Here is a 14,874-nt window from a genome sequence, read left to right as displayed (position 1 = left end):
TCTAACAACTACTTTTTTGATTATTTTACTCAGTAATAGGAACCCAGCCATTGAACGGATGTCTTTTGGGTCCTCTTTATATTAGCGCAGCAGTGAAATTGAATAGCTGTTTTTGCGATATTGCCAAGGAAATCCTGATGAAATCAAAGATAGCACAGGACTGACCTCTCTGTCGTTTTCCCCAAGGGAAGAACAATGAGTCAATGAATGGATATTTTCTGGTATTTGTCCTGATTTTCTTTATTGGTGACTAATATTTGGCCTCTGATATCTGCTTGTTTAGTAAAGAATCCAGCTATCTTGTTCCACATGTCCAGTGAGTTCATTAAACTATCTCTCCTTATGGCTTTAGGAGATTCCTGGCCTTTTGTAATACTGTTTTGTGGCAGTAAAGGAGACAGATGTGATTTTGTTCCTCCCAGTAGGCCCATTTAACTTCCATAATATTATTGGAACTTTTTCCTTCCAGTGACCCTTTTATTTTCATAATAACATTATGTTACATGGCTAAGTGATTTGTATAGCCCTTTCTTGATTGTCATAGCACTTTCTGGGTTGTTTTTAGTTCATCATGAGGCCTCTCAGTCCTCCAACACAGAAAGGCGAGATTCCATGGTCTAACCTGAACATTACCTGAAAAATAATCAGGTCCTCAAAAGTTTTGAAAAGGGAAGATGATAAGTGAAACAGCACATGGCTGAATACACTTCTGGGCACTGTGGGGCATATTTATGAGCCCCTTTCTTTGCTGGAGTGTCACGTTATGTGAAGCTCCGGCAACGCAAACTACAAAATCATATTTATGAGGTTGCACAAAGCCACTTTTCATGGCTTTGACTGGCCTCATAGATATGGAGTAAGTCAAGGCAGCGCAAATGCGCTGCCTTACTTTGCTCTAAGGAGGCGTTCTACAGGCAATGTGGTGTGCGTTCCCACCCAACACCCATGGATTTTGATGCTTACCAAGATTTACAAAACCATGCATACCTGGGGATGTGCCAAAACCGAGGAGAAATAACTTTCTCTTCGTTTTTTCCTCTTCCCATGTGCTGCATTCTGCAGCACACATAGGGAGAGGAAAAAGCCTTCCAAGGTTGTTTGTGTGCCCCTTCCTACAAAACAACAATCCTGCAGACAACACAGGCACCCTTGCACCATGGTGTAAGGGTGCCTGCTTTGGCTCTCGGCTGCTGAAACGGCACCAGCGCACGAGAGGAAGGACAGGAATGTACCGTATTAGATAAATAAAATGCATTCCTGCCCTTTCACTTCGACGTAGAGAAGTGCAGCAAGCTGACTTGCGGCTCTGCCATATGCCAAAAGACCATAAATGAGGACCTGTGCATGCAAGGTGCACAAGGGTGAGGAGACGGTGGCAGAAGCTAGCTATACAGTATGCTCCGCCCACATTCCTCTGCCTCCCAGAGCATCTGCAGCTGTTTGCTGGGGCTGATTCTGGTGTGTGGCGTGGCCCTTGTAACTAATTTAGGTTCTGTAGGGCATAGAGCTACTCACCTATAAGCTGGGAGAACTCTCAAAACGAGGTGCATGAAGCTTCAGAAAGAGGTTACAGATCTGTGAGGAGAAGCTTGAGCAGACAAAAAAACCCCACTTTTTGTACTTGCAGGTTTGCCTGGCTGCTCGTAATCCATTGTTAAGCAGAGCATTGCCTGATCGCTTTGTTTTGCTGCATTTCATTTCTCGTTTTCATTTTCTGACTCTGAGTGTCTTTTGGTGGTCTGTGGGATGCATACGCATTGCGCATTAAAAGTAGGGTAGAATTTAAGCCACGTGTTAGCGAATGCTACATAGCCTGGACATACTTTGATGCTATTAGCCTCTTTTTATGTTTCATTGACCTTCTGCTATGTCTGTTTAAACCATTCAAGCGGCTGCTCTATGTGCTCTTTAATGGATGGTTATATGGAAGAAGAGGCACAGGTGGCGTTCTGGAGCCTGAATCTATATTAATCCTATCACCAAAATGAGAGCCAGCCAACACGGCAAAGATGAACCAAAACATGAGCACATCTCAGACTGTAACTGATCCTACATCAACAGGGCCTTTAATAAAGGTGCAGAAGCACATACCTAATATGGTCTTCCAAGAAGTCTCTGTGTGAGACATCCATACATCTCACATTTTTACCTCTCATACTCTGTCCCATTCAAATCAGGCACCCTTCTAACTACCCTTGCTGAGTTCATTAGACATGCACAATAAAGACACGTTTTCTACAAGTGACAAACAAAGGCACAGGGTTCAATGATGGAGGCAAGCGAATACTACACCCAGGCAGCGAAACTCCGTGCAGGCGATCCTGGTTTAGGAGCAGAAGGAGCCTCGAAATGGATCCGAAGTAGTGGATTCTACTGTGGAATGAGAATTTCCAAGGGGATGCATTCCTAAAGTGCACGAATCTTGTGATCCAGCATTATTTGGACACCTGGCAGGAGGCACCTTTCTCAGTACCCACCAGGTCCCCTGCTCTGCAATTATCCAATGGTTCAACACAAGGGAAGTTGCAGTTTTCGTCCAATAAACGTGCATAGTGGCAACTGAAGAGCTAGGGGCGATCCTGGATCAAGCCGGCTCCGCAGCAATGATCTTGCTGGATCTGAGTGCCGCCTTAGATACAGTTTCCCTCCCAGTCCTCATTCAGAGACTAAAGGAGGCAGGAATAATTAGAATTGCTCTTAAATGGCTAACCGACTTTCTAGAGTGGAGACGCTGCCAAGTTCTGGAGGACTCCTTCTTTTCTACAACCTCTGCATCAAACTGTGGGGTACCGCAGGGATCCTCCTTGAGTCCAACTCCTTTTAATCTTCATGTACGCCCACTGGTAGAAATTGTTCAAACTTATGTGTTTGCTCTTGGCTCGTACGCAGACAACACACAGATTGCTGCCTCAATCTCCACAGACATCAAGAACACCTCGCTGCAGCTGAATGCATGCCTGCAGCACGTTACACACCAGATGTCAGACAGTTATCTAAAACTGAATGGAGATAAAACAGAGGTGTTGGTTGTAGGGAGTAACCCCTCCCCCTAGAATTAACTCAACAGGCTGCTTCCGACAGCAGCTTCATCGGTCAAGAGCTTAGGGCTCTGGATTGATGAGATGCTATGGAAGTCTAGGCGAAGCAGTTGGCAGCATGTTGTTTCTGACTTCTTCGCACTCTAAGAAAGTTTCTAAGCTGGCTTCTAGTCCAGCTGTGCAGAATAGTTGTACAGGGTTTTATCAACTCGTGCCTAGACCACGGGAACTCCATTTACTTAAGGGAGTACCAAATATGTTACCAACGACTGCAGGTAATACAGAACGCAGCCGCACGTACGCTTATTCAAATCCCTAAGCGCACCTCAGTTACTCCTGCTTTGTCAGCACTTCACTTGATGCCAGTCCAGAAGAGAATACAGTTTAAGTCCCTCTACCAGGTCCACTGAGACATATACAGAAAAGGATCCCATCCCATTCATGTTAAACATGCATACATCATAGTTGGGGAACAACCTTTACAACGCAACTGTTACAACGCACTACACTTACAACGCATTTTTTACAACGCATAATCCATTACAACGCACTACACTTACAACGCATGACACTACAACGCATTTTTAAAAACTACCTTTACAACGCATTCCATTACAACGCCTACCATTACAACGCATAATATTACACTACACTATCCAACACTTACTCTACTGTTGCACCCCCTGGAGTTAGAATAGTAATTTTTACCCCTATACTATCCAACACTTACCCTACTGTTGCACCCCCTGGAGTTAGAATAGTAATTTTTACCCCTATACTATCCAACACTTACCCTACTGTTGCACCCCCTGGAGTTAGAATAGTAATTTTTACCCCTATACTATCCAACACTTACCCTACTTTTGCACCCCCTGGAGTTAGAATAGTAATTTTTACCCCTATACTATCCAACACTTACCCTACTGTTGCACCCCCTGGAGTTAGAATAGTAATTTTTACCCCTATACTATCCAACACTTACCCTACTGTTGCACCCCCTGGAGTTAGAATAGTAATTTTTACCCCTATACTATCCAACACTTACTCTACTGTTGCACCCCCTGGAGTTAGAATAGTAATTTTTACCCCTATACTATCCAACACTTACCCTACTGTTGCACCCCCTGGAGTTAGAATAGCAATTAATTTTTACCCCTATACTATCCAACACTTACCCTACTGTTGCACCCCCTGGAGTTAGAAAAGTAGTTTTTACCCCTATACTATCTAATACTTACCTTAAATGCAATTTAATATTATGCGTTGTAATGGTATGCGTTGTAAAGGTAGTTTTTAAAAATGCGTTGTAGTGTCATGCGTTGTAAGTGTAGTGCGTTGTAATGGATTATACGTTGTAAAAAATGCGTTGTAAGTGCATGCGTTGTAAAAGTGTGTGTTGTAACGTCATACATCCATCATAGTTGGCACAAGTCTGACATATTTATGAAAATATCATTGTGAATTGTTACTAAATGTTCCTGGTGCATTTTATTTTCACTTATTTTCAGACAATGTGATAAATCATAATGTACTTGGGAGAATTCGAGGGGCTTTTATATATAGCCTGCAAGTGGACATGTTTGAAATGTATTTTGTTCGAATACGTTTTCCAGATTTCTGAAATGTTTGGGGTAACATACTTTGCTTTTTTGTTTTTTTAAGATCTGTGTACCTTCATAACAACAAACTTTCCGATGCCAGTTTACCTGATCACATGTTTAATGGGTCGGACAATGTGGAAATTCTCATACTGTCCAGCAACTTCCTGAAGCATGTGCCAAAGAATCTACCTGCAGCCTTGTACAAACTGCATCTCAAGGTAACAAAAGCAAGCTACGTGCATGAGAGTGCATTAATGTATTTACAGGACTGATTTTTAGGGTTGAATTAATCAAATTCCCTCTGCAAATATTGCAGATATTATAATAAAAGTTATAGTCCAGTAAAATCTATGCAAGATGTTTCAGGTTTCAGGCATTTTTACATCCCATTCTGCTGTTCTTCTGTGCTTTTCATTTCCACAAAGATGGGCAGTAGAATAAGTTATCCCCTTCCATCATCATACAGATTAATTCTATAAAGGCTACATCTATGTCTGTGCCAAGATTAAAATTAAGGGTGCACAGTGTTGATCATATTAAAGGTGCATCAAACAAAAACTAAAAGCATGGTGCACGGATCGTGTTTAATAGGACTTACTAGTTGTTAAAGACATAGTACACCTTTCACGGAGCAATATATTAGGGGAAGCCTGGGCATGTTGAGAGCCAGACCACAAATATGGCCCTGTTTGGCTACCACACCCACGAGCAATGATACAAAGGCCACTTGTAATGCATCATGGGAGAGACCACGTAAGCAAACACTCAGCTAAGTAGTCCCAAGTTGCGAAGGTCTCCACCAATAAGCTCCTGTCTTCTTCGTAAGCAGCTTCGCAAGCGCACATAGAGTATGAGATTTGACACGTTTATGTCGCCAAACCTGAGAGGAGAGGCACATTTTGACTGAGCCTTCTAAATGGACAAAAGTGTCTGAAACAGAAAGAACCATCCTTGTAATCTTTATTAGAACATTGAAATGTTGAGAGCTCAATTAAAGACAATGGAGTGCTCCGGGCTTCTAATGGATGGTAGAAGCCCGGAGCACCAACATTCCAATGTTTGTTCACAGCTGTTGCTGTGAACAAAGGCCTCACGGAGCCCAAGGGGATTTCACCCCCCTCGGGCTCCGTGAGGCCTTTGTTGTACAAATTAGAACATTCTGCTCTCTAGGGGCAAAATGTTCGGATAGCCCCAGCACGCCTTTTATGCTGGAGCAGGCCTTTAATGGCTGGTAGAGCCCGCTGCGGCGGGCTCGAAGGCTATAATGTACATGCAGGTTAATCAATAGGGAAGCATAGTCTGCGAACGGAGATCATAATACTTGAAACGCTCACCAATGAGGTTTGAAAGTATAAAGTAAGACTGTGATAACTAGATAGGGAACCTCTGCAGACCTGGTGGGTCAGCAAGCCACCTTCCATGCTCTAAATGATCCACTTAATCTCTGTGCACAACATAAGTAAGACCAGGCACATAACACAGTCATTTGGAAGACTATGGTCTCAGTTATTGGAGGCTGAATATTTTTGCACACAAAGTGTCATCAGATTCCTCTCCCAGGGGTCCCAGGCTGCCCCCTCACTAGAATCCCAACTTCCATCACCCATTAGTCTTCTCGTAACCTGGTTAGGAAATTGTGGCAACTCTCTGCTATGACGCGTAGGTCCACATCCAGGTAAACAGTACTTTGTGCAACACAAAAAACATCTAGCAATGTAGGGAAATCCATTGTTTGCATGGTTCACCATTTCTTTTCCCTGGCTAGATGACAATTATGGCTCTCTGTCTGACTGCGCTGAACACCTCTGACTCCATGTGCCCTACCCCTAAAACATGGCAAGTACCATAAAGATCAAATGTCCAAGGTGGGATTCACCATGGCTCTATGGCAGTCACATTTCAGTAAGTACATGTCAAAACAGCTGACAAGCAGCTCTCTTTTCTTGCTGGTAGAACTGTGCTGATGGTGAAGCAACCCCATTTTGACATGCGTATGCCTACCTTTGATACTAAATAAGTCAACAGTAGACTGTGCCTTCAAGTCCACAAGAACCATTAGCATTAAAGTCAGAGTGCAACGAAGAAATTATGCCACAATAAATGTTTCAGAAGTAAAAGGTACACACACTTGTGACTACTATATATGCTTATGGCAGCTTTGTATGCCACAGCTTGCCTCTGTTAAAAAGAGTCAGTTTATGTATGTTGGGGAGGGACCAACATGGCGACATTTTACCAATCAGTGACAATCTAAGCAGCAACCTAATATTTTTAGTAAAAGTGGCACTAAAAGGATTTCTAGAAGTGTTCATTTCTGTCTTTCCTGGATTGGAGTAAAAATCGATGTGCCCAGCCAAGAACTTTCTACAGTGATTTTGATTTCTCTCCAGCCAAGTGCACTGACAGAAAGTGTGAAGTACCTGTGCAACTAGGGCCAAATGTATCACGGTTTGCGTCGCCCTTGCACCACGCAATGAAAACCCAAGTGAGTTTTATCAAGCCACGTAGGGCCGCCTTGCGTGGCCCTGCTTGACTTGCTAAATCAAGAGTAATGCAAAGCAGCGCAAATCGCAGGGAGGTGTTCCATGGGTGGAGCATAGGTGTTCCCACGCATCCACCCATTGATTTTGACGCATTCTCAGATTTACCATCAGTGGTAGGCCTGGGACTGCGTCAAAATGGTACGCCTCCCCAGCTGAAGCAATATGAGGAGAAATATCTGTATTTCTCCTCGTTTCTTCCTTTTTCTACATATGCTGCATTCTACATAGATAGGAAATGCCTCTCGGGATTAGTTTTGTGCAGGATAGGAGTCCCTTCCTGCACAAAAACAATGCTGCCTACATCAATGGCACCCTTGCACCATGACAAAAGTGCGCCAGTGCTTGGAAAGGATTGGAATGTGCTGTATAATGTTAAATACGGCGCCTTTCTGCCCTTTTAGGCAGCACATCTCAGCAAGGTGGCTTGCTGCATTGCACAGCATGAAAAAATGATAAATGAGGGCCTTAGTGTTAGTTAGTTTTTGCCGAAAGCCCCCTACTGACGGCCCAAAATCAGGAAGCCCATGAAATGTAATTATAGGAGAGCTGACATTATCCCTAACCACTTAAACCTATGTTTTGCAAATAGATATGAGGAAAGGGGGAGGTTTGGCAGCTTCCCTCAGGAAGGCAGGCATGGCCTTCAGGTATTCTCAATTTTGCAAGCCAAAGGAAGCTCTTGGCAGAGGAATGCTTTTAACCACAGCCTACCTTACCATAGACACTGACCCCTCACTCTATAGGCCAAAGGGGGGAAACAGGTGACCGGTTTGAAGTTTTTTCTCCTTGCTGGATAGAAAGCGGTGTTTATTTACAAAAGGCAGGCCCAGATCATTGCTTAGGAACCCCAGACATGTGAGTTGGTTTGAGCCTCTTTTCTGTCATGCTACAACACCCAGAAAAGGTGCTTCATGGCTTTGCTCCTGCAAGAAAATTAAGGAAGTGCAGTAAAATATTGAAGTTGACAGGGTGGTAATTCTGAAGGGATATTGTTAAGGTCACCACCAGTCACTGCATCTACATATCACCTACAACTCCAAATGCTACTGGAATCTGGAAGACTGGAGGAGAATGTGGATAGTACACTTCCTGCACCTAAAGAAGGACTGAGAAAAACCTGCTTCCTTCTGACTATACCAAAGGCCATACTCTGGCTCAGAGAATCTGATCTCATAGAACTCCACAGGGAGACGAGGACTGAGGACATCTTAGAAGAAAAACCTGCTGGCCAAAAGGACTCAGCTTTGGTTTGAGCCCTTGATGTTAAAAGCTTTTGAAGAGTGCAAGTCACTTCTATCTATTGTCTTGTATACTGAAAGTGTGGAATCGTTGTGAATGACCAGAAAGAATATATTCAGCTTTTTGTGGAGTTGGGATGTAAACATTCTTTTTAACTCCTGGAGGAAAGGTCTAAGGTGCCAAATCTACCTTACAAAGAGACACATTGAGCAGGGAAGATTTCCTTGTTAATCTCACTCAGAGCTTTTTACCGAGAAGTTTGAATCTCTTGCAGGAACGCAAAAGCCAAATATCTAACATAGTGGAGTCCTACCCAGCCATGGCTTTCAGTCATGCCCTCTGAAGATTTTTCTATTCCCCATTGTTTTCTATTGACTTTCTAAACTGTGACTTCAAAAAATATTATCTTCTGATCTCCTTAACCAACTTTTCTTTCTTTGGTGTTGTTTAAAAAAAAAATTATACTCTTTCTTTACTCATTTCTTTTGGGAATTGTAACTGTTTTATTTCATGAATTTATTTAATGATGTTTCGGTGCTTATGTATATTACACAAATTCTTTCTCTGAAAAAAAACTGTCTCTTGAGACAGCCTACGAGCTAAGTGCTGGTTCCACACAGAAAAGTTCTTTTATCTTAGGCACTAGATTGTTTACCTTTGTGGGAGCTCTGGCACGGCCTATATCAACACCAAGGCCTCTTCCTAACTAGTTTAACCTACAAGCACCTTCAATGGCCCCATTGCTGCCTAGTCAGTTGGGGAAAAGCATAGGATCAGCAAGGTTGGATGGCCAGGACTCCTCAGAAGGACTTTCATACCCACATGACTGGTTTATTGAGATGCTATTTTTGTACACCGAGTAGACTTTTAGACCAGTATGCCTTATATATAGTTAATATAATCTTGGATTTAAACAATGCCACCAAAAGGTAGCGTTCATATTTACCATAAATGGGGGAATGGTACATTTGGTTGCAACATTATGCGCTCTCTGCAGTCTGTCATCAAATTCCAATACTTGCCTACCAATTTTCCCACCAATGCACAACTGTCATTGAAATACTTTTGCAGTCTATAACTTGCAAATACTAATTTTGGTTGCAGAATAACAAACTCGAGAAGATCCCAAAAGGGGCCTTCAGTCATCTCAGAAGCCTTCGGGAACTTTACCTGCAGAATAATCTTTTAACGAATGAAGGCATGGATAATGAAACTTTCTGGTAAGACTTTTCCCCCAGTAACAGGTTGATTGTGCAACCATTGCTGTAATCGTTTGCAGGATATTATCATCTTGCTTTGAGAACTTTACTAGTCCTGCGATGTTGAACTAATGCCTGTGTATGGTATTTTCCAATCTACAATCCTGAATACAATTTCATATAGTTATATGTGTGACAAGTTATTTTCTCCTTTTACTTTTGTAACAGACAAGCTGTAGGTGGGAGTTGTTTTAGCCAGGAAGTTGACAGGGAAGTATTATCAAACAGTGTGCAGTCTAAAATGCAAAAGAAGCTAAGACTTGAAGGTTTTCATCTGTGCATCGGATGTATTAGAAAGCTAAGGGGCAAACAAGTCTGGGTCTTATGCTTCAGTTCCTGTGGTCATGAAGAGTAGTGACCCTCGGTGATGGTGTCAAAGGACACAAAAAGATAAAGTATGGCCAGCAAGTGGGCATTACAATCATAAAGAATATCTAACACATCACCTGCATTGAGGGAGTTTGTTGCACCATTGTAAAAGCTTGGTTAGTTGTCTCTAGGTACCTTATGACAGCAGATGTGTATTTGCAAATGGTCGGCAAACACATGTTTCCCTTACATTGCTTTAGATCAAAATACCACATCCCTAATCATAACAAATGATTCATGGTGGGCAGTTAACCTTTCTTGATGGCTTCTAGGAGATTCTCTGTCAAGTCAGATTGGACGGGACTGATTGCATAGTGTGAGCCTTATCATTGTGGAAAGGAAAAGTTGCTACAGTGAGTACTAGGAAATATGAGTTACTATGCCAAGGAAGGGGGTTACAAAATTTTAACATTTGGAACAGTACAATTATACCTGAAACCATGTGTACTTGACTTTTTCTTTAGTTATAGTGCAGTTACATTGTCTTTGAAGGATTTTTAAGTGCCGTGAAATGAATACGCAGATTAGATCATTTGTACAGCTTTTCAAGTGCTAGGCTTTTTCAGCTTTTAAAAAAAGGCAAAAGATACAGTGGGGATTTTGTTTAATGTTCTTCTTTTGATAGATAGGGGAGATGAAGGGTCTGTGATGGTGAGGGTAATGCATTTGTAGTGAGAGATGAGAGCATCAGTGTCACAGTGAGTGGAATCAATTTGTGTATGGTTTCTGCCCTCCTGGCATGATGGGGAGGACGATGTGTGTGGGAATTTGCTCTGGCTTGCCTTTTCATAAGCGCTCCAGCTTGAAGAAAAGGATACTGGTCAGTGGTTTGACTAGATGATGAGAGAGTGGTCCTTATCGAGTGCAGAAAGTCTTCATGGAGATTGTACGGTTTAAGGTATTTTCTGCTTTGTGGGAGGGTTAATAGCAGGCTCTGTGATCAGTAAGATCACGGAGAGTTTGCCAGTTGATGCTCCACCTCAAAATAAGATGATAGCAAGTTCTTTCCTGGAGGTTGAAGACTTTCCTCTTACAATTGAAAGTCATATCTGAGGTCGGTGTGGGGAAGCCACTCATCTGGAGAATCATACCTTTCTTATTCAGGCAATCTGGGTCTGGGTTTAGTGCTATATCATGTCCCTAAAATGCTTGCACAGTTCTGAGATCAGATTAGTATCATCTTTGAGGCACCCGTAAATAAACATATATAAATAAGCAGCAAGAAGGCAATCTTCCCAGAGGCTGTTGAGTCAACTATGCTAAATTCATGGGACAGTAGATTGTGCAAATTCGATTTCAATTATTATCATGCTTACTAACAAAAGAAGGCCTCCAGGAAGATTGGAGTATCTGTTGTCCAGGCTGAACGTTTTATACAACTAGGTTTAATTGCAGTTGGAAGTGTTCAGTCTTGGAGAAGAGTCTCTCTGATGCAAGCGTACTTCACGCACTTTGAGGGTAGTGGGAACTAGGATGCTTGCAAGATGCTAGCTTGTTAGATGCAGTGGCAAACAGCCTAGTTTTCTTCCCATGGGGAAAGATGATGGGAAGGAGCTGAGATATTGCAGACGAATGCATATCGTAGTGATGTGGAAAGAGGAGATCAGAAAAACATCCTTGTCATCTTCTAAAGTATCCCAGTGAGGGAAGAGGGCAGTTTTTCACTGAATTATGCGCTTGGTGAAAAATGTATGTAAAGACTTAAGAAGGTATCTCAAGTTCGCGGCTGCCCTGAGGACATCATAATATGGCGCATTTTCCTTCATTATGCTGGGCGCCCCTTTTAAAAGGTGCGCCCAGCGCAATGAAGGAAAGTGCGCCGCATGTATAATTCGGCCCCGGGTGTCATGCTTCATCATAAGACTCCCCACGCTCTCCATAAGCCTGGTTTGATGGAGAGCGGATCTACACCTGAAATCAGGGAGGCACTTCTGCCTAAGAACGGGCATGTGATCTATAAAGATTTAAAACCAGTGTGACATCCTCAACAGTCCTTTATATTCACAGGAAATATCACTCGATATTAAAAAACAGTGTGGAGACAAGGGGAATTAGTACCCCACCACCACATGTACCATCAACATGTTTCTGCTTGATGGTTCATGTGAGTCGAAAGCATTCTTCAGGGCTGAAATACAGGATCCAGTTATGGCAGCTACGCACTCATGTGCCACTAATCACAACAGGGTTGACCTTTGTCACCCTTTAATGTACCAGGCCCATAAGTACCCCACTATCGTGTAATCTGGGCCCCATTGAGGAAAGGCTCAGGAACCCCTGTAGTCACACTTTTGTCATGGTGCGTTCCTGTCTGTAAACCTGGCTGTGCCCGCTCCTTTCTCCCGACGGGCATGGATGACCCAATAGTGAGGTACTTATGGGCCTGGTATTATATAGCCTGAGGGATATTTAATAGGCATTATGCAATCTCGGGTATCTTTGTTGTGTGAAGGAGTAGTGGACATTAACATTTTCCCATCAGGATGCTGCCATGACTTCAATTACAATTGTGGCTGATGTGCTAGGAGTTTTCCAGCCTAAAAGGTACATTAGGAGGGCTTTCTGCGCTGGACCACAATAATTTACAGGGCTGTCTTGCACAGACATTGTGGATCTGGTGACATGCAATTGCCAGAGTCGTTATGTAAATCCGATGGCTTTCTATATGCTGGAATTGGTGGTTGTTTGGCCATTGGGATCACCTTTTTCTCCCACAGTCAAAATGACAGTGAAAGGTGCATGTGGAGTGTAGGGCAGCTTTCATTTTTCAGTAGAATTAGCATTATCACCCACTTCTAAATCCTACTCTTGAAGCAGTATTTCAGCATAGGGGCATGTTTTTTAAAAACATGAGCTGAAAGATGAATGAAAAGCTCATCCATGTTTCCTGGGGACACACTATATAAAATGCTCTGGGGCCCAACAGGCATGTGTTTCCAATTTTTTTGAGCACTTTGGAATTACAGATGTGGCTGCAGACACTTGTGTGGCTCCTTCTGTAATACAGATAGTGCCAGCACACCCATAGCAGCAGTGCTATCCTAAAGGGGTGTTCATTCATTTGTATATGAGTGTGGCCCCGTACAGATGAGGTACTCATTTAGCCTGTGTGCCCGTACCATGTATGTATGTATGTAGCGAATTTATAAAGCGCAGGAATCACCCCCGAATGGGTTATCTCCACGCTGCCGAAGAGCGAGAGTCAGCCAGGCACGAGCTACCACAACTTAGACTTTGAATAATTCCTTCTTCAGGAGCTTCTTGAAGCAGATGAGCCTGGGGCATTTGCGTAAGTCCTGTGGCAGGGTGTTCCAGTATTGCGGAGCCAGATAGGCTACAGTTTTGCCTCTTGATCGGATTTTCCTAAAGCGAGGGACCACTAGCAGCCCCTTGCCTTCCGACCTAAGATGACAATTCGGGCAGTAAAGTTTGAACTTGTCTGCCAGATACCTTGGGCTCGCACCATACAAAGCTTTATGGGTGAGACAGCACAGCTTAAGTTTCATAGTGACGTCCATATGTTCATTAAAAACCGGTGGGACGTATATTTTACTACAAGAATCATACGTGACTTTATGCCAGTGCCTTTGAAGACTGTTCAAGGGACATCCAATCATTAGGTGTCTAAGGCAGTTGTTCATCCAAAAAGGAATCAGAGTGGTCTGACCACATCAATGGGCAAGCGGGATCAGCAACAATAAGGGAAGAGTTAGTGAATATAATGTCCAGTGTGTGACCAGCTGAGTGTGTGGGCCCAGAATTGATCATACCTAAGCCTAGAGTGGACATGTCAGCTAAGAAACTCGCCACCTCTATATTCTCCTTCTCTCCACTATGGATATTAAAATCTCCAAGTAACAGGAAGTGTTTGGAAGTCATAGTCTGAGGGGCAATTTTCTCCAGTGATTTTAAATTGAAATCTTATAGTGGCCCAGGGGGGGCGATAGATAAGAGCGCCCTTTAAAATTTCCTGGTGTGTCAGCTCAATTTTAAATATAAACATTTCCATTGTGTTATCTGAATTGGAGTCAATCACTGTAAATTTCAGCACCTTTCTGTAGATTATGGCAACCCCTCCACCCACCTTCCCTGCTCTGTCCAACCTAAGAATCCGATAGTTCTCCGGGAGGGCTAGAGCAATATCAGGCATGGAGGTGGGTTTAAGCCATGTCTCTGCAAGGAGGCCTAAATGTGGGGATTCTTAACTGACCAGATCCCAGAGTTCGGTAGCATATTTAGGTAATGAGCGTACGTTAGCCAGGAAACCCTTCCAGGAACGCAATTGATTAGAAGAGTGGAGACTGACTTGACTAAAGGTAACCCCCCGTCAGACTTTAACTGCTAGCATTGTTATCTTGTGCGTCCAATGTATTGTCATAGCAGTTAAAATGACAATGAAAACAGGCAAACGGACCTTCTTATAGGTGCATGCAAGCACGGAACCAGGAAATGTCTCATCTGTAGAAGTTGAGAGGACGTGTAGATGAGCCTAGGAGCGGTATCTACCGCCAAACGGGCAGAATCTCTGGCTCCTGGTGCCGTACAGGCGTGGACGGGCGCAGACGGGCTTGCCTTAGGCTGTGCATCGGTTCAGGCATCTGGTTAAATAATTAGGTGGGCAACTAGAGCGCTAACCTCAGTTGCGGTAATTTACAGAAAGTTCCACGGGGCTTTCTCACCAAGCGCTAACTTCCTCCAGACAAACGGGACAACCCGCGCTGGACCGGGAAGAAATGCTGTTGGAGCCACACACCGAGTAAGAAGTAAAAAAAAAAATGCTTTACAAAAAGTATTACATGAGTAAGGTAGGGGGCTAAAATCACAC

The 14,874-nt window shown here is 43.2% G+C and overlaps 1 protein-coding gene across 1 annotated transcript in view; it reads left to right on the top strand.

Moving 5' to 3' along the window:
• PODN (podocan) overlaps positions 1 to 14,874 on the top strand; it is a 286,283-nt gene that overhangs the window by 215,310 nt on the left and 56,099 nt on the right. Inside the window, exons 6-7 of the mRNA XM_085602596.1 lie at positions 4,701 to 4,857; positions 9,526 to 9,641. Of these exons, the coding sequence (XP_085458722.1) occupies positions 4,701 to 4,857; positions 9,526 to 9,641 (273 nt within the window). The remainder of the gene's footprint in view (positions 1 to 4,700; positions 4,858 to 9,525; positions 9,642 to 14,874) is intronic.

This window comes from Triturus cristatus, chromosome 4_2 (assembly GCF_964204655.1).
Source record: "Triturus cristatus chromosome 4_2, aTriCri1.1, whole genome shotgun sequence".
Classification (NCBI taxonomy): Eukaryota; Metazoa; Chordata; class Amphibia; order Caudata; family Salamandridae; genus Triturus; species Triturus cristatus.
Note: the sequence above shows the minus strand (reverse complement) of the source record. Positions and strands in the feature narration are given on the sequence as shown.